At 39.8% G+C, this 20,303-nt stretch overlaps 3 protein-coding genes and 1 pseudogene across 3 annotated transcripts; all 4 read left to right on the forward strand.

The window, feature by feature from the left end:
- The first annotated feature begins 1,422 nt into the window (after positions 1-1,422).
- Positions 1,423-4,053, forward strand: LOC137180885 (nuclear factor 7, ovary-like). The gene has a single exon (XM_067586160.1). It carries the CDS (start codon positions 1,469-1,471, stop codon positions 2,801-2,803), a length of 1,335 nt encoding a protein of 444 aa, XP_067442261.1. The 5' UTR covers positions 1,423-1,468; the 3' UTR covers positions 2,804-4,053.
- A 412-nt stretch (positions 4,054-4,465) lies between these two features.
- Positions 4,466-8,300, forward strand: LOC137180886 (zinc-binding protein A33-like). Its single transcript, XM_067586161.1, has 2 exons — positions 4,466-5,052; positions 5,162-8,300. Exon 2 carries the CDS (start codon positions 5,179-5,181, stop codon positions 6,589-6,591), a length of 1,413 nt encoding a protein of 470 aa, XP_067442262.1. The 5' UTR covers positions 4,466-5,052; positions 5,162-5,178; the 3' UTR covers positions 6,592-8,300.
- A 2,508-nt stretch (positions 8,301-10,808) lies between these two features.
- On the forward strand, positions 10,809-13,080 carry LOC137182205 (zinc-binding protein A33-like; annotated as a pseudogene).
- Positions 13,081-15,880: 2,800 nt separating this feature from the next.
- Positions 15,881-17,528, forward strand: LOC137182206 (nuclear factor 7, brain-like). The gene has a single exon (XM_067588542.1). It carries the CDS (start codon positions 15,936-15,938, stop codon positions 17,325-17,327), a length of 1,392 nt encoding a protein of 463 aa, XP_067444643.1. The 5' UTR covers positions 15,881-15,935; the 3' UTR covers positions 17,328-17,528.
- The last annotated feature ends 2,775 nt before the right edge of the window (positions 17,529-20,303 follow it).

The following is a 20,303-nucleotide window of genomic DNA, read 5'->3' on the forward strand; positions in this document are numbered from 1 at the left end:
TCCAGAGGAAACAGAATTAAACTTTTAGCTTCTGAAATGTTTTTTTAAACAGCTCTGATGGAGCTCAGGATTTACTGTTTGGTTTGGAAACCTTAATCTGTCCAATAAGAACAGACTTGGAAGTCTTGTTAAAGTGGCCAGTAAGATTTCAATTTTATTGTATGAACCTGGACTATCCTTTTGGATGTGTAGAAGAATATAGAACATTACATCTTGAGATTTAAATAATCAATGAAGTAAAACTGCTCTGCCTTGTGCTTATGGGTTCACCCATGTGCCATTTATGAACCACATTCACAGCTGAATGTGTACGTATTTCCCTGCACAGCCAAGAATGGGAAATCAAATTGCTTCTCACCACAGTGGTATAGACAGTTAAAAGAGTGTAAGGACACAATTTTCTGTAAAATTTGTTTTTCGTGAGCTGACTGGTACTGAAGCAACATGGCTGTAGGCTGTAATAATGAATACATGAGGGATGTTTGTGTCTAAATTAACACCTTTTCTGCTGTCTGGGTTTATGTTTAGTTGCCACTTTGTGCAATAAAATGGTTAATTAAAAGCTGTGTGCTATAGAGCTGATGAGCAGCTGGTCTTGATGGTGTATATATACTGTATTTTAGGCTGGACAGGCTATAAAAGACTCTTTTTGTCTATACTGTTGTGTTCAGCCTTTTTGGTCTGATGCTCTGTTGGTTAAGCTTGTTGGATAGACAGTGTTTTGCTGTTACTGTCTTTGTGATGCAGAACATTGCAAAGTAAACTGGTCGCTTGTTTTTCAGCTTGAATGTTTGTTCTTTTTTCTTCTTCTAACTTTTCATAAGTCAGTTTTTCTGGGAAAAGATTGACCACCCAAAATACGATTTCTGCCTACTCCACTGCTATGTGAACCTTAAGTTCCTGCATAATAAAAGTCCATCACAACAGAACCACTGATCCTCTGAATGCCCTTCTGACTTCTGATTATTTTATAAGCTTCATAAATGTCATGATGTTCTGTACTTCACAGATAAAATCATATAAAACCTGTTAGTCATTGATCTTTAGAGGTGTTGGTAGGTGTATTTTTGAACTTTGGAATGAAACACACCCTGTGTTACATGTGAAATGACAGCATTTAAAAGAGGTCTGACAAAGCTCCAATAATCACCTGACTCACCTGAGATGAAGCAGGAAACAGTTTATTCTTCGTCTCTAAAGAGACACACAGACTGAAAAACAGACGATCAGATTCACCTTCAGACCAAACTAACAACTTCCTCTGAGTGAGAACAGCTACAGGAGAGAAAAGTGGAAAACTAGAACTCTGCTGCTTCAACCTGCTGACTCTCCACACACTGAATGTGAGTTTGACTAAAAACTGGAGTCAAAGTGAAGTAAATGTCAGTGAAGTTAGTAGAGGAGGGAGGGGAGCCATGACTGACTGTACTTTCTGTCTGCTGTGTTTTCAGCTTCACTGGGAGACAAAATGTCTTTCAGATTAGAGGAGGATCTCTGCTGTCTGATCTGTCATGACGTCTTTAGAGATCCTGTTGTTCTGTCATGTAGCCACAGCTTCTGTAAAGACTGTCTGAAGAGCTGGTGGAGAGAGAAACCAACACATGAGTGTCCAGTTTGTAAGAAAATATCTTCAACGGAAGAACCACCTGTTAGTCTGGTGTTAAAGAACCTGTGTGAGTCCTTCTTACAGGACAGAGATCAGAGAGCTTCAGAGGCTCTCTGCAGTCTGCACTCTGAGAAACTCAAACTCTTCTGTCTGGACCATCAGCAGCCAGTGTGTGTCGTCTGCAGAGATTCAGAACAACACACCAACCACAGATTCAAACCCATCAATGAAGCTGAACAAGAACACAAGAAGGAACTTGAGGAAACTCTGAAGCCCTTAAAGGAGAAGGTTTCTGAACAAGTTAAAGTGAAGTTTGATCAAACAGCAGAACACATTAAGGTCCAGGTCCGACACACCGAGAGACAGATTAAGGAGCAGTTTAAGAAGCTTCACCAGTTTCTAGAAGAGGAAGAGGAGGCCAGGATGGCTGCTCTGAGGGAGGAAGAGGAGCAGAAGAGTCAGATGATGAAGGAGAAGATGGAGGCTCTGAGCAGAGAGATAGCACACTCATTCCTGCACAACAACAAGGCTGCAGTGGAAAGAGTCCAGCGCTGCCCCCTGCTGGATGATCCACAGCTGCTCTCAGGAGCTCTGATAGACCAGGCCAAACACCTGGGCAACCTGACCTTCAACATCTGGAACAAGATGAAGGAGATGGTCTCCTACACTCCTGTCATTCTGGATCCAAACACTGCTGCTCCAGAACTCATCCTGTCTGGAGATCTGACCAGTGTGAGAGTAGGAGGAGAGAAACAGCAGCTTCCTGATAATCCAGAGAGGTTTGATCACTTCTTCTCTGTCCTGGGCTCTGAGGGCTTTAACTCAGGGACTCACAGCTGGGATGTCGAGGTTGGAGACAGTACAGAGTGGGCACTGGGTGTGTTATCTGAGTCTGTCCAGAGGAGGGGAGACATACTTTCTGGCTTATGGACAATATGGTTCAATGAAGGTAAATACTCAGCATGTTCACCACCAGGTCTCCGCACTGATCTCTCAGTGAAGAAGAAGCTCCAGAGGATCAGAGTGACTCTGGACTGGAACAGAGGAAATCTGTCGTTCTCTGATCCCGATACTAACACACACATACACACCTTCAAACACACTTTCACTGACAGACTGTTTCCATTCACTGACACTGTAGATAAACTGAAGATTTCCCCACTGAAGGTCTCTGTGACAGTGGAACAGAGCAGTTAGAGACAATGATGATGGTTCTTATAATTACTATCATTTAATTCTTAAAGGGAAAAGTCGCTGAGTTTAACCTCTGAAGCTTCTGTCCTGCTGCTGTCTCATTATTCCAAAATATGTTCATGTTGTTTCACTTGTTGCTATTTTTGTCAAACATAAAATGATTCAACTTATTTTCTGATATTTATATTTGGTCTCTTCAGCCTTTAGTTTTTTATTGATACTGTGTCATTTTAAATGGTTGTTAATGTTTTCTGATGTTGACTTTGTGTGGAGCCATGAAGACCAGCATCCAAGAATCAATTACTGCATGTTGAACTTTATTTTAAATTCCAGTCCAGATTGTAAAGTTTACAAACATTACATGTAATTCATTGTTTAAATAAATATACTGTATGTAAAACTTTATATGAAATAATTCAAGATATATGCATAATTTTCCATTTGATATGATGAAGTCAAAATTATTCTGCCTGTAAAAAAATGTTTTTATTCAGTTTTCATCAGTTGAATTCTGTCATTTAATCAGATATTTTCTCTCAGTTGCTGTTAGTAAATTGTCTCCACAGGAAGCCTTCAAATCACACAAATCTCCTGCTGTCTATATGTTGTTAACTTATTATAATAAACGCATCTATAATGATGGATCAAGTCTCTCTTAAAATAGGCTTTTCCTACAACATTCCATCATGTCCCTTACTTATAATAGTCCATGATACCCCTTTCCTTTAATATTCCAGGGTATCCCTTACTTATATACACGGTACCCCTGACTGACAATATTCCCAGCTGCACTTGTATGACAGTACACACACACATGATTACAGTAAAATAAAATACAGAGGACATTACCTCAGTTTGATCAATGGTATCTACAACCCTGTTTTAAAATCATTGTAATTTGGGAATTTGGTATCACTGGTTTGTAGTTGTCCCACAGGTTTGAGATAACAGCTGTTCAAATGTTCGGCCACTAGATGGAGACATTGAACCACAAACTGCAGGAGGGTTTCATGGTCTGATCTGGACTGAATATAAAGCAGGGTTTATGTAAACATATTAAAATGAACTCCAGGTGTTATTGCAGCTAATGTTATTACTAATGTACTATACTAGTAATACTATAATAATGTATTATACTAGTGCACTTGATGGATTCAACCTGATGTCTCCACTTAGGTCACAAACTGGTATTTGTGTTGGAAGTAGAAGTTACTGTTAATTTTTAAGTAGTTCTTTGATTTGGCTCCACTTGCAGCCCCCTTTTCATTTGTTGTTAATTGTGTTGCTTTTAGTTTATTTTCACAAACAATGAATGGATTTAACTGAAGGATTTCCCTGGTATTTTTTAATTGTAGTAAAAAAAAACCATTACATTTACATTTTGTTATTTCCCCATATACACAGCAGCATAAAAAACATGTAATAGAAACAAAACAGATGTGACAGAAGAGCTAAAGAGGCTTATACAGTGGTCCTCCCCACAACTTATGCCCCAAAATAAATACAATTGTTAATTAACAGCTGTGTGCTGTAGAGCTGATGAGCAGCTGGTCTTACCGGTGCATATATACTGTATTTTAGTCTGAAGAGGCCTTTATAGTCTGATGCTGTTGGTTGAGCTTGTTGGATAGACAGTGTTTTACTGTTTTTGCCTTTGTGATGCAGAATATTGCAAAGTAAACTGGTCGCTCGTTTTTCAGTTTGTGTTTGTTCTTTTTTCTTCTTCTAACTTTTCATAAATCAGTTTCTGTGGGAAAAAATGATCCACCAAAAATACAATTTCTGCCTACACCACTGCTATGTGAACCTAAAGTTCCTGCACAATAAAAGCTCCATCACAACAGAACTACTGATCCTCTGAATGACAGATTATTTTCTGAGCTTCATAAATGTCATGATGTTCTGTACTGTACAGATAAATTCGGACAAAACCTGTTAGTCATTAATCTGTAGAGGTGTTGGTAGATTTATTTTTGAAGTTTGGAACGAAACACACTCAGTTTTACAAATGAAGCAACAGCATTTATTAGAAGAGGTCTGACAAAGCTCCACCTCTCACCTGACTCACCTGAGATGAAGCAGGAAACAGTTTATTCTTCGTCTCTAAAGAGACACACAGACTGAAAAACAGACGATCAGATTCACCTTCAGACCAAACTAACAACTTCCTCTGAGTGAGAACAGCTACAGGAGAGAAAAGTGGAAAACTAGAACTCTGCTGCTTCAACCTGCTGACTCTCCACACACTGAATGTGAGTTTGACTAAAAACTGGAGTCAAAGTGAAAGTAAATGTCAATGAAGTTAGTAGAGGAGGGAGGGGAGCCATGACTGACTGTACTTTCTGTCTGCTGTGTTTTCAGCTTCACTCGGAGACAAAATGGCTTCCAGATCAGAGGAGGATCTCTGCTGTCCGGTCTGTCATGACGTCTTTAGAGATCCTGTTGTTCTGTCATGTAGCCACAGCTTCTGTAAAGACTGTCTGAAGAGCTGGTGGAGAGAGAAACAAACACATGAGTGTCCAGTTTGTAAGAGAAGATCTTCAAAGTCAGAACCACCTCGTAACCTGGTGTTAAAGAACCTGTGTGAGTCCTTCTTACAGGACGGAGATCAGAGAGCGTCAGAGGCTTTCTGCAGTCTGCACTCTGAGAAACTCAAACTCTTCTGTCTGGACCATCAGCAGCCAGTGTGTCTCGTCTGCAGAGATTCAGAACAACACACCAACCACAGATTCAGACCCATTGATGAAGCTGAACGACAACACAAGAAGGAACTTGAGGAAACTCTGATGTCCTTAAAGGAGAAGTTAAAGGTTTGTGAAGAAGTTAAAGTGAAGTTTGATCAAACAGCAGAACACATTAAAGTCCAGGCACGACACACAGAGAGGCAGATTAAGGAGAAGTTTAAGAAGCTTCACCAGTTTCTACAAGAGGAAGAGGAGGCCAGGATGGCTGCTCTGAGGGAGGAAGAGGAGCAGAAGAGTCAGATGATGAAGGAGAAGATGGAGGCTCTGAGCAGAGAGATAGCAGCTCTTTCACACACAGTCAGAGCCACAGAGGAGGAGCTGAGAGCTGAAGACGTCTCATTCCTGCACAACTACAAGGCTGCAGTGGAAAGAGTCCAGCGCTGCCTCCTGCTGGATGATCCACAGCTGCTCTCAGGAGCTCTGATAGACCAGGCCAAACACCTGGGCAACCTGACCTTCAACATCTGGAACAAGATGAAGGAGATGGTCTCCTACACTCCTGTCATTCTGGATCCAAACACTGCTGCTCCAGAACTCATCCTGTCTGAAGATCTGACCAGTGTGAGACGAGTAGCACGACAGCAGCTTCCTGATAATCCAGAGAGGTTTGATCACTTCTGCTGTGTCCTGGGCTCTGAGGGCTTTAACTCAGGGACTCACAGCTGGGATGTCGAGGTTGGAAACAGTACATACTGGATACTGGGTGTGTTATCAGAGTCTGCCCAGAGGAAGGGAACCATAGAGTCTGGATTATGGAGAATAGGGTTCTATAATGGTGAATACTTAGCATGGTCACCATCAGCTTCCTCCACTTCTCTCTCAGTGAAGAAGAAGCTCCAGAGGATCAGAGTGAATCTGGACTGGTACAGAAGAAATCTGTCGTTCTCTGATCCTGATACTAACACACACATACACACCTTCACACACACTTTCACTGACAGACTGTTTCCATTCATTAATACTGTGAATGAACTGAAGATTTCCCCACTGAAGGTCTCTGTGACAGTGGAACAGATCAGTTACATACGAAGAGGATGGTTCTTTTAATTACTCTCATTTATTTCTTAAAGGGAAAAGTCGCTGAATTTAACCTCTGAAGTTTCTGTTCTCCTGCAAATTACAAAGTTAAAAAACATTACATGTAATTTATTGTTTAATTAAATACTGTGTGTGAAACTCTATGTGAAATAATTCAAAATATCTGCACAATTTTACATTTGATGTGATGAAGTCAAAATAATTCTGTCTGTGAAAGTGTTTTTATTTAGTTTTCATCTGTTGAATTCTGTCATTTTATCAGAATTTATTATCATTTATTTGGAAATAAAAGAAAAGAATAAAGAAATTAATTTTCATTCATCTTCATCATCTGCACTTGTTAATGTGGTACTACGTTCTTCACCCAATATTTACAGTGTACAATGTAGTACAAAGTCAAGAGGTTGTGATATGTAGCACAACAAGTTAGTTAAGCTGTAAACAGAACCACATTCCTGCACATGTTCAGTGGCGTCTGCCTTATACAGAACTACTCTCCTGAGACTGACAACGTGATCGCTGTTATTAGTCTTTGGAGCCGTTTCTAAACAAACTAACGTGACCAAACTCTTCATGATGAAGGAACATGTCACCCAGTGCAGCGGTGTGACTCACTGATGTGTTATTAATGTTTTTTGGACAACAACGGAGGTCTATGGTACAGAGGAATAAGATATATCAGGCCTTGGATACACACACAATACTTGTTAGTAGATCAGTTCACTGTTGGTTTGGATCCAAACATGAGATTTGTTGACAAGAAGAACAATATAGAAAATCACCAGAAATATCCTTTAAAAGTGTCAAAAGTTTAGCAGTAAGTCACTTGATAAATGTGTCTTAATGCTCACACTTTTTTCCTCTTAAATTGGTTCTTTAGAGCATCTTAGGTCTAATTCTTAGCAGTGTGATTAATTCTTGCTGCTCTCTGTGCAACAGTCGACAGCAGCCACCAGGAGGCAGCACCTCCTTGTGTTTTCTCTCTCATGTATCACAGCTCTCTGTTTGCTCTGTTGGCGTCAGAGTTGACTCACTGCAGGACCTAGAATGATGCGGTTGGGTGTGTCTCTTCTGCTCTGTGAAACTTACATCTAAAAAATCTCTTGGGGCAAAAAACTATAAAAATGTATAAATGAGTCTCCAGAATGAAGACATTATAGCAGCGGTTGGCAATTAGGTTCAACCATGGGTCAGTTTCTTCAGGAAGAAACTGAGGTTGGGAAGGTTGTTAACCGGCAAAGTGGAAACACAGGCTGATCTGTTTTGTTTATTTCTTTTAATTATTTTAATTATGTAAATTTAATATAATTAAATTTAAGAATAAAATAGATTTCTAACACTGTTTAGGATTGTATCTGAGGCCATGTTTCCCATCAGTAATTGAGGGCAAACAGCTTATTTTAGTACTCATGAGTCTAAAAATGACTCTAAACTGCAACTGCTTCATATATGGTTGATTTAAAGTTCTGTTGTTGCCGTGGAAAAAAATGGCATCAACTCACCATTTCTGTTAAACTGCCACCTGTTTGTATTTGTGAAGAACAAATCAGGGACCCATTTAAATTTGCAACATGCAAGCTGTGACTTGTAACATGAGATAATTGAGATGATGAGATCTACAGTAGATTTGTGAGAAAGCATGTAAAAGTTTTAATGTAAACCATTAAAGTCAAACTTTAGCTTTCTGTTGTGACTTCATAAAATGTGTGTTTCTTACAAGTGAACTAATCATCTTTGCTTTTGCTGGGTCTTATACAATCAAACCACTTTAAATCCACTATACAGACAAACTGACAATGAAAGGAACTTTGCTTTTGCAGACATTAAACAGTGTTACAATTGCCTCTGATCTTGCAGCCATGATAAAATCTCGTATACTAGCTAGCAACACCTATGTTAGCACAGGTTGTTAATGTTCATAACCTAGAAATAAAATTGATACACGTTTAAATTCACAGTCATCTAAACTTAAGACACTAAAATAAAAATACTGTACATCCAAAAGGTAACTGTCATACCTCAAAATCAGTTTTTTGTTGAAAACTTCTGCCAAGGTGAAATGATCCTGCTCCTTTTCCACAGGCAGAGAGAGAATCCTACTGAGCATGTGCAGAGTAAGTGTCATCACTCTAGCTTGTTTCTGATTAGAGGAATTGTGTGTGTTACAATTGCCCCTGGTCTCCCCTACTGCTGTGTTCAGTGTTATAATCTGATGCTCTATTGGTTGAGCATGTTGGATAGACAGTGTTTTAATGTCTTTTGCCTTTGTGATGCAGAACATTGCAAAGTAAACTGATTGCTAGTTTTTCAGGCTGGGTGTGTTTGTTCTTTTTTCTTTTTCTAACTTTTCATAATTGAGATTTTCTGGGAAAGGATGGCCCACCCTGCTATGTGTACCTTAAAGTCCCCCTCCACTCAAAAATTATTTTTTCTTCTTGTTCTCACAGTTGAATGTTTGAGCTTCTATGTGCAGAATGATGTATGTGCAGAGTCTTTTATCTGCTGGAAGTGGAAAGTTTCTCTGTACTCATTGATAATTTGATTTTAAGGGGAGGGCCTATGTGGCAACTTCAATCAATCAATCAATCAATCAATCTTTATTTATATAGCGCCATATCACAACAGAAGTCATCTCAAGGCACTTTTCACATAGAGCAGGTCAAGACCGTACTCTTTAATTTACAGAGACCCAACAATTCCTCCATGAGCAGCACTTGGCGACAGTGGTAAGGAAAAACTCCCCTTTAACGGGTAGAAACCTCAAGCAGACCCCGGCTCTTGGTGGGCGGCCATCTGCTTTGACCAGTTGGGTTGAGAGAGAGAAAGAGAGAGGGAAAGGGGGAGGGGGGACAGAAGAAAAACAATCACAACAACAACAAGCACAAGCAGCAACAGCCAGGGAAGGATGCCATCAGGACTGTGAAGGACCGCGAAGGTTCGGCCCGGGACTCAGGTTTTCCTGTGAGATGAGAAAGCACAAAAAACTCCGGGGAAGAAGCAAAGTTAGTGACATGCATTGATGTTACATGAATGCATACAGAACTTGAAGCCTCCAGTGCACAAGCACTGTGAATGGACTTTACAGCGAAGTAGGAGACACCTTCTGTCCAGCAGGAAAACTTCTGAGATTATATATATTTGCATATTCATTGATCCTGCTATTTTCATACTTTTTCTCTGGAAAAACCATATCACACACACACTATTGTTCCAAGCAGAGTATTTTTCATGTCTTAATCATATGTGGAGGGGAGTGGAACTTGGGGGAGTACTGCCGCTGTCATTTAGGCAGAGGTCAATATAATCAGGGGGTTAAATGACACAGGTGTTACTGACTGGAGAGAAGTAAATAATTTTGGACCCTGCTGTAAGGATTGTAAATGAATGTTACATTTTCTTTTGTCTATGTTTGGGAAATGGACTTACTACAGAAAAAAACTGTATGTTTTTGGAAACCTATGCACTCTACGTATTAAATCACTTTTGCATTAGACACAGTGGACATTTTGTCATTTTTGCATGTGCTAAAACAAATCAATCAAAAACCATTGTGACCTTTTTTGATAAACAGAGGGGTCCCTACAGGATCTTTAAGTTCTTGCATTATAAAATCTCCATCACAACAGAACCACTGTTCCGCTGAATGACAGTTTATTTTCTGTGTTTCATAAATGTTATGATGTTCTTTACTGTACAAATAATATCAGGTAAAACCTGTAAGTCGACAAAGCTCCACTCAAAGGGAAAAGTCGCTGAATTTATTCATTTTATTTAACCTCTGAAGCTTCTGTCCTCCTGCTGTCTCATTATTCCAAAATATGTTCATGTTGTTTCACTTGTTGCTGTTTTTGTCAAACATAAAATGATTCAATTTATTTTCTGATCTTTATATTTGGTCTCTTCAGCCTTTAGTTTTTTATTGATACTGTGTCATTTTAAATGGTTGTTAATGTTTTCTGATGTTGACTTTGTGTTACATGTGAAGCAACAGCATTTATTAGGAGAGGTCTGAGAAAGCTCCACCTCTCACCTGACTCACCTGAGACAAAGCAGGAAACAGTTTGTTCTTCGTCTCTAAAGAGACACACAGACTGAAAAACAGACGATCAAATTCACCTTCAGACCAAACTAACAACTTCCTCTGACTGAGTACAGCTACAGGAGAGAAAAGTGGAAAACTAGAACTCTGCTGCTTCAACCTGCTGACTCTCCACACACTGAATGTGAGTTTGACTAGAAACTGGAGTCAAAGTGAAAGTAAATGTCAGTGAAGTTAGTAGAGGAGGGAGGGGAGCCATGACTGACTGTACTAACTGTCTGCTGTGTTTTCAGCTTCACTTGGAGACAAAATGTCTTCCAGATCAGAGGAGGATCTCTGCTGTCCGGTCTGTCAGGATGTTTTTAGAGATCCTGTTGTTCTGTAATGTAGCCACAGCTTCTGTAAAGACTGTCTGAAGAGCTGGTGGGGAGAGAAACAAACACGGGAGTGTCCAGTTTGTAAGAAAAGATCTTCACCAGAAGAACCACCTGTTAGTCTGGTGTTAAAGAACCGGTCTGGGTCCTTCTTACAGGACAGAGATCAGAGAGCTTCAGAGGCTCTCTGCAGTCTGCACTCTGAGAAACTCAAACTCTTCTGTCTGGACCATCAGCAGCCAGTGTGTCTCGTCTGCAGAGATTCAGAAAAACACACCAACCACAGATTGAGACCCATTGATGAAGCTGAACGACAACACAAGAAGATACTTGAGGAAACTCTGAAGCCCTTAAAGAAGAAGTTAAAGGTTTGTGAACGAGTTAAAGTGAAGTTTGATCAAACAGCAGAACACATGAAGGTCCAGGTCCGACACACAGAGAGGCAGATTAAGGAGCAGTTTAAGAAGCTTCACCAGTCTCTACAAGAGGAAGAGGAGGCCAGGATGGCTGCTCTGAGGGAGGAAGAGGAGCAGAAGAGTCAGATGATGAAGGAGAAGATGGAGGCTCTGAGCAGAGAGATAGCAGCTCTTTCACACACAGTCAGAGCCACAGAGGAGGAGCTGAGAGCTGAAGACGTCTCATTCCTGCACAACTACAAGGCTGCAGTGGAAAGAGTCCAGCGCTGCCCCCTGCTGGATGATCCACAGCTGCTCTCAGGAGCTCTGATAGACCAGGCCAAACACCTGGGCAACCTGACCTTCAACATCTGGAACAACATGAAGGAGATGGTCTCATACACTCCTGTCATTCTGGATCCAAACACTGCTGATCCAGAACTCATCCTGTCTGAAGATCTGACCAGTGTGAGAGGAGGAGAGAAACAGCAGCTTCCTGATAATCCAGAGAGGTTTGATCACTTCTTCTCTGTCCTGGGCTCTGAGGGCTTTAACTCAGGGAGTCACAGCTGGGATGTCGAGGTTGGAAACAGTACATACTGGATACTGGGTGTGTTATCAGAGTCTGCCCAGAGGAAGGGAACCATAGAGTCTGGATTATGGAGAATAGGGTTCTATAATGGTGAATACTTAGCATGGTCACCATCAGCTTCCTCCACTTCTCTCTCAGTGAAGAAGAAGCTCCAGAGGATCAGAGTGAATCTGGACTGGAACAGAAGAAATCTGTCGTTCTCTGATCCTGATACTAACACACACATACACACCTTCACACACACTTTCACTGACAGACTGTTTCCATTCATTAACACTGTGAATGAACTGAAGATTTCCCCACTGAAGGTCTCTGTGACAGTGGAACAGATCAGTTACATACGAAGAGGATGGTTCTTTTAATTACTCTCATTTATTTCTTAAAGGGAAAAGTCGCTGAATTTAACCTCTGAAGTTTCTGTTCTCCTGCAAATTACAAAGTTAAAAAACATTACATGTAATTTATTGTTTAATTAAATACTGTGTGTGAAACTCTATGTGAAATAATTCAAAATATCTGCACAATTTTACATTTGATGTGATGAAGTCAAAATAATTCTGTCTGTGAAAGTGTTTTTATTTAGTTTTCATCTGTTGAATTCTGTCATTTTATCAGAATTTATTATCATTTATTTGGAAATAAAAGAAAAGAATAAAGAAATTAATTTTCATTCATCTTCATCATCTGCACTTGTTAATGTGGTACTACGTTCTTCACCCAATATTTACAGTGTACAATGTAGTACAAAGTCAAGAGGTTGTGATATGTAGCACAACAAGTTAGTTAAGCTGTAAACAGAACCACATTCCTGCACATGTTCAGTGGCGTCTGCCTTATACAGAACTACTCTCCTGAGACTGACAACGTGATCGCTGTTATTAGTCTTTGGAGCCGTTTCTAAACAAACTAACGTGACCAAACTCTTCATGATGAAGGAACATGTCACCCAGTGCAGCGGTGTGACTCACTGATGTGTTATTAATGTTTTTTGGACAACAACGGAGGTCTATGGTACAGAGGAATAAGATATATCAGGCCTTGGATACACACACAATACTTGTTAGTAGATCAGTTCACTGTTGGTTTGGATCCAAACATGAGATTTTTTGACAAGAAGAACAATATAGAAAATCACCAGAAATATCCTTTAAAAGTGTCAAAAGTTTAGCAGTAAGTCACTTGATAAATGTGTCTTAATGCTCACACTTTTTTCCTCTTAAATTGGTTCTTTAGAGCATCTTAAGTCTTAATTCTTAGCAGTGTGATTAATTCTTGCTGCTCTCTGTGCAACAGTCGACAGCAGCCACCAGGAGGCAGCACCTCCTTGTGTTTTCTCTCTCATGTATCACAGCTCTCTGTTTGCTCTGTTGGCGTCAGAGTTGACTCACTGCAGGACCTAGAATGATGCGGTTGGGTGTGTCTCTTCTGCTCTGTGAAACTTACATCTAAAAAATCTCTTGGGGCAAAAAACTATAAAAATGTATAAATGAGTCTCCAGAATGAAGACATTATAGCAGCGGTTGGCAATTAGGTTCAACCATGGGTCAGTTTCTTCAGGAAGAAACTGAGGTTGGGAAGGTTGTTAACCGGCAAAGTGGAAACACAGGCTGATCTGTTTTGTTTATTTCTTTTAATTATTTTAATTATGTAAATTTAATATAATTAAATTTAAGAATAAAATAGATTTCTAACACTGTTTAGGATTGTATCTGAGGCCATGTTTCCCATCAGTAATTGAGGGCAAACAGCTTATTTTAGTACTCATGAGTCTAAAAATGACTCTAAACTGCAACTGCTTCATATATGGTTGATTTAAAGTTCTGTTGTTGCCGTGGAAAAAAATGGCATCAACTCACCATTTCTGTTAAACTGCCACCTGTTTGTATTTGTGAAGAACAAATCAGGGACCCATTTAAATTTGCAACATGCAAGCTGTGACTTGTAACATGAGATAATTGAGATGATGAGATCTACAGTAGATTTGTGAGAAAGCATGTAAAAGTTTTAATGTAAACCATTAAAGTCAAACTTTAGCTTTCTGTTGTGACTTCATAAAATGTGTGTTTCTTACAAGTGAACTAATCATCTTTGCTTTTGCTGGGTCTTATACAATCAAACCACTTTAAATCCACTATACAGACAAACTGACAATGAAAGGAACTTTGCTTTTGCAGACATATAACAGTGTTACAATTGCCTCTGATCTTGCAGCCATGATAAAATCTCGTATACTAGCTAGCAACACCTATGTTAGCACAGGTTGTTAATGTTCATTTTTAACCAATAACCTAGAAATAAAATTGATACACGTTTAAATTCACAGTCATCTAAACTTAAGACACTAGAATAAAAATACTGTACATCCAAAAGGTAACTGTCATACCTCAAAATCAGTTTTTTGTTGAAAACTTCTGCCAAGATGAAATGATCCTGCTCCTTTTCCACAGGCAGAGAGAGAATCCTACTGAGCATGTGCAGAGTAAGTGTCATCACTCTAGCTTGTTTCTGGTTAGAGGAATTGAGTGTGTTACAATTGCCCCTGGTCTCCCCTACTGCTGTGTTCAGTGTTATAATCTGATGCTCTATTGGTTGAGCATGTTGGATAGACAGTGTTTTAATGTCTTTTGCCTTTGTGATGCAGAACATTGCAAAGTAAACTGATTGCTAGTTTTTCAGGCTGGGTGTGTTTGTTCTTTTTTCTTTTTCTAACTTTTCATAATTGAGATTTTCTGGGAAAGGATGGCCCACCCTGCTATGTGTACCTTAAAGTCCCCCTCCACTCAAAAATTATATTTTCTTCGTGTTCTCACAGTTGAATGTTTGAGCTTCTATGTGCAGAATGATGTATGTGCAGAGTCTTTTATCTGCTGGAAGTGGAAAGTTTCTCTGTACTCATTGATAATTTGATTTTAAGGGGAGGGCCTATGTGGCAACTTGAAGCCTCCAGTGCACAAGCACTGTGAATGGACTTTACAGCGAAGTAGGAGACACCTTCTGTCCAGCAGGAAAACTTCTGAGATTATATATATTTGCATATTCATTGATCCTGCTATTTTCATACTTTTTCTCTGGAAAAACCATATCACACACACACTATTGTTCCAAGCAGAGTATTTTGCATGTCTTAATGATGTGTGGAGGGGAGTGGAACTTGGGGGAGTACTGCCGCTGTCAATTAGGCAGAGGTTAATATAATCAGGGGGTTAAATGACACAGGTGTTGCTGACTGGAGAGAAGTAAATAATTTTGGACCCTGCTGTAAGGATTGTAAATGAATGTTACATTTTTTTTTGTCTATGTTTGGGAAATGGACTTACTACAGAAAAAAACTGTTTGTTTTTGGAAACCTATGCACTCTACGTATTAAATCACTTTTGCATTAGACACAGTGGACATTTTGTCATTTTTGCACGTGTTAAAACAAATCAATCAAAAACCATTGTGACCTTTTTTGATAAACAGAGGGGTCCCTACAGGATCTTTAAGTTCTTGCACTATAAAATCTCCATCACAACAGAACCACTGTTCCGCTGAATGACAGTTTATTTTCTGAGTTTCATAAATGTTATGATGTTCTGTACTGTACAGATAATATCAGGTAAAACCTGTAAGTCGACAAAGCTCCACCCCTCAGCTGACTCACCTGAGACAAAGCAGGAAACAGTTTATTCTTCGTCTCTAAAGAGACACACAGACTGAAAAACAGACGATCAGATTCACCTTCAGACCAAACTAACAACTTCCTCTGACTGAGTACAGCTACAGGAGAGAAAAGTGGAAAACTAGAACTCTGCTGCTTCAACCTGCTGACTCTCCACACACTGAATGTGAGTTTGACTAAAAACTGGAGTCAAAGTGAAAGTAAATGTCACTGAAGTTAGTAGAGGAGGGAGGGGAGCCATGACTGACTGTACTAACTGTCTGTTGTGTTTTCAGCTTCACTCAGAGACAAAATGTCTTCCAGATCAGAGGAGGATCTCCGCTGTCCGGTCTGTCATGACATCTTTAGAGATCCTGTTCTTCTGTCATGTGGCCACAGCTTCTGTAAAGACTGTCTGAAGAGCTGGTGGAGAGAGAAACCAACACGTGAGTGTCCAGTTTGTAGGAAAAGATCTTCAACTGAAGAACCACCTGTTAGTCTGGTGTTAAAGAAGGTGTGTGAGTCCTTACAGGACAGAGATCAGAGAGCTTCAGAGGCTTTCTGCAGTCTGCACTCTAAGAAACTCAAACTCTTCTGTCTGGACCATCAGCAGCCAGTGTGTCGCATCTGCAGAGATTCAGAACAACACACCAACCACAAATTCAGACCCATCGATGAAGCTGCACGACAACACAAGAAGATACTTGAGGAAACTCTGAAGCCCTTAAAGGAGAAGTTAAAGGTTTGTGAACAAGTTAAAGTGAAGTTTGATCAAACAGCAGAACACATTAAGGTCCAGGCCCGACACACAGAGAGGCAGATTAAGGAGCAGTTTAAGAGGCTTCACCAGTTCCTACAAGAGGAAGAGGAGGCCAGGATGGCTGCTCTGAGGGAGGAAGAGGAGCAGAAGAGTCAGATGATGGAGGAGAAGTTGGAGGCTCTGAGCAAAGATATAGCAGCTCTTTCACACACAGTCAGAGCCACAGAGGAGGGGCTGAGATCTGAAGACGTCTCATTCCTGCACAACTACAAGGCTGCAGTGGAAAAAGTCCAGCTCTGCCTCCTGCTGGATGATCCACAGCTGCTCTCAGGAGCTCTGATAGACCAGGCCAAACACCTGGGCAACCTGACCTTCAACATCTGGAACAACATGAAGGAGATGGTCTCCTACACTCCTGTCATTCTGGATCCAAACACTGTTTATCCAAGTTTCATCCTTTCTGAAGATCTGACCAGTGTGAGAGAAGGAGGAGAGAAACAGCAGCTTCCTGATAATCCAGAGAGGTTTGAATTCTTCTCTGTTCTGGGCTCTGAGGGCTTTAACTCAGGGACTCACAGCTGGGACGTCGAGGTTGGAGACAATACAGGCTGGAGACTGGGTGTGTTATCAGAGTCTGTCCAGAGGAAGGGACACATACAGTCTGGATTATGGACAATAATGTTCAATGAAGGTAAATACTCAGCATGGTCACAATCAGATTTTTTCCCCGATCTCCCATTGAAGAAGAAGCTCCAGAGGATCAGAGTGAATCTGGACTGGAACAGAGGAAGTCTGTCGTTCTCTGATCCTGATACTAACACACACATAGGCACCTTCACACACACTTTCACTGACAGACTGTTTCCATACATTTACACTTTGGATAAACTCCCACTGAAGATTTCCCCACTGAAGGTCTCTGTGACACTGGAACAGAACAGTTAGAGACGATGATGATGGTTCTTATAATTACTCTCATTTAATTCTTAAGGGTTTTATATGTAGAATTGTGAAGCAATTTACATCTATTAATGTTTTTTTTTATTGCCAATGAGTGAAGGGGTTGTAATGTAACCTAAAGAATGAGACCTTCTCAGACTTTCTCGGTTGTCTGTAACAGCCTGTGGACTGACTTCTATGTGAAGGACTCGGAGAAGTGACTTTTTTGCTCCCGAGTGCCTTGCCTCTCAAACGACCGGCATAACAACAAAACACAACACAGCCTACCGGTGTTCAGTTGGCGGTTTGCTGATCAGGTCGGGTGGTTGATTAACGCAAATTTTTATGTGAGTTGGGTGGTGCAGATTGGCTCTCATCGGCAGCAGCAGACACAGCGCAGCCAGGAGCACCGGGACGTTGACTACAGCTCATTTAATGGCCACAGGTGTCACTAATGAGAAGGAATTTCTGATTTCTGATTATAATGATGGATCAATGATTGCACGCATAAAAAAAATCAAGTTTCTCTGTATAACAGTACACACACACACACACGCACACACATGATTACAGTAAAATAAAATACAGAGGACATTAATTCAAGTATGATCAATGGTATCTACAGCCCTGTTTTAAAGTCACTGTAATTTGGGAATTTGGTATCACTGGTTTGTAGTTGTCCCACAGGTTTAAGATAACAGCTGTTCAAATGTTCGGCCACTAGATGGAGACATTGAACCACAAACTGCAGGAGAGTTTTATGGCCTGATCTGGACTGAATATAAAGCAGAGTTTATGTAAACATATTAAAATGACCTCCAGGTGTTACTGCAGCTAATGTTATTACTAATGTACTATACTAGTAATACTATAATAATGTATTATACTAGTGCACTTGATGGATACAACCTGATGTCTCCACTTAGGTCACAAACTGGTATTTGTGTTGGAAGTAGAAGTTACTGTTAATTTTTTAAGTAATTCTCTGATTTGGCTCCACCTGCAGCCCCCTTTTCATTTGTTGTAAATTGTGTTGATTTTAGTTTGTTTTCACAGACAATAAATGGCTTTAACTGAAGGATTTCCCTGGTATTTTTTAATTGTAGGGAAAAAAAAAATTAGATTTTGTTATTTCCTCATATATACAGCAGCATAAAATCAAGATGATAGAAACAAAACAGATGTGACAGAAGAGCTAAAGAGGCTTATACAGTGGTCCTTCCCACAACTTGTGCCCTAAACAATAAATAAAATGGTTAATTAATTGTAGAACCAATGAGCAGCCGATCTTGCCGGTGCATATATACTGTATTTTAGTCTGGAGAGGCTATAAAAGACACTTTTTTTGTCTATACTGTTGTGTTCAGCCTTTATAGTCTGATGCTCTGTTGGTTGAGCATGTTGGATAGACAGTGTCTTACTATTATTGACTTTGTGATGCGAAACTTTGCAAAGTAAACGCTTGTTTTTCAGTTTTTTGTATGTTCTTCTTTCTTCTTGTAACTAACTAAGTCAGTTTTTCTGGGAAAAGATGGCTTACCCAAAATATAATTTCTGCCTACACCACTGGTGTGCTGTGAGGGTGTAATCAGTGGTGCTTTGAGATAAATGCTAACATGCTAATGTTTAGCAGATATAATGTTTACCATGTTCACCATCTTAGTTTAGTGTTTTAGCATGCTAACATTTGCTAATTAGCACTAAAGACAAAGTACAGCTTAGTTTTGCAGGTATTTGATTAAATAAATAATCTTAAAAAATTGTAAATAATAAATCAAATTGTTGGACTTGGACTCAATGGTGCCAGAAGTAAAGTCAGATGATCACCAAAGTTCACAGGATTCATCCTTTGGGGAACATGAATATTTGTACCAAGAGATTCAGTCTGGACCAAACTGACTGACTGAAACCACAATAAAAACAAAAAATACTGTAAGAAATCTCAACAAGTTCTGTGGAAGATGGTTTGGTTCAGATAAACAACAACAAGCTCTTCTGTAGAACTGACTCAGGATTTGGAAAGTTAAAGGTCTGATAGGTCTCATTGTCTAGAAAAGGAAGTGACATGCTCTCAGAAGCAGACGGTGTAAACAAACGCCGTCCTGTGGAAGTGAAGTTCATTTGCGGTGTGAGTCGGATGCTGAGTTTTGAGAACAAAGATCGTGGCAGAAAGCTGCTGTGGTTTTGGACCAGTGACACACATTTAACATTGACCACAAACAAATGGCTTTCGGAAAACAAACTCCATAAACAACAACCACAAGACTGGAGCTCCATCCAAGTTAAACCTGAAGAGAGCTGCAGCCCTTTTTTTTTACAGTTTTTTAAAGTTTACAGTTAGATCAGGGACACATTTGTGGCACAAGGCAGAAAAATAATTGTATCTCCATGTAATATATTGTACAAACGTGGTTTCATGCAGGTTTTCTGGACATTACAAAAAATAAATTCATAATTTTCTTAAAGAAAAAGCTTCTTATTACAAAATACTCAAACATTGTTTTTGTTTGATTTTAAGTATTGTTGGTTCATATCCTGGCACAAAAAACAAATGTTTTTATGTGACTAAGTTGTCCTACAAACCAACAAACATGTGGTTTGACCATGTGAGCCTAGAACGACACACAGGAGGAAACCACAGTTAAACAATCATGATGTTTTATGATGTGACAGCGCTGTGGTTAAAGTCTGGTTAGGTTTAGGGAAAGATGATGGTTTGGGTTAAAGTGATCACTTTGTTAAGGTTAGAGAAACATGTGGTGGGTTAAAGTTACAACTTCTTTAAAGTTAGGTCACCTTCATCATCACGGCTACAATAATAACCACGGGGTTAAAGGACAGGTACAAAATATTTCCAGTGTGTCTTAAACCAGCAGTCAGGTGTCCATAGTAACAGTGAAAGAGGTTTTCCTTGCTGTAATCATTCCTCCTGTTCATACTGGATATTAAAAGATCCTTCAAATGTGCTTTCAATGTAAGTGA

This window comes from Thunnus thynnus, chromosome 4 (genome assembly GCF_963924715.1).
Source record: "Thunnus thynnus chromosome 4, fThuThy2.1, whole genome shotgun sequence".
NCBI classification, from domain to species: domain Eukaryota; kingdom Metazoa; phylum Chordata; class Actinopteri; order Scombriformes; family Scombridae; genus Thunnus; species Thunnus thynnus.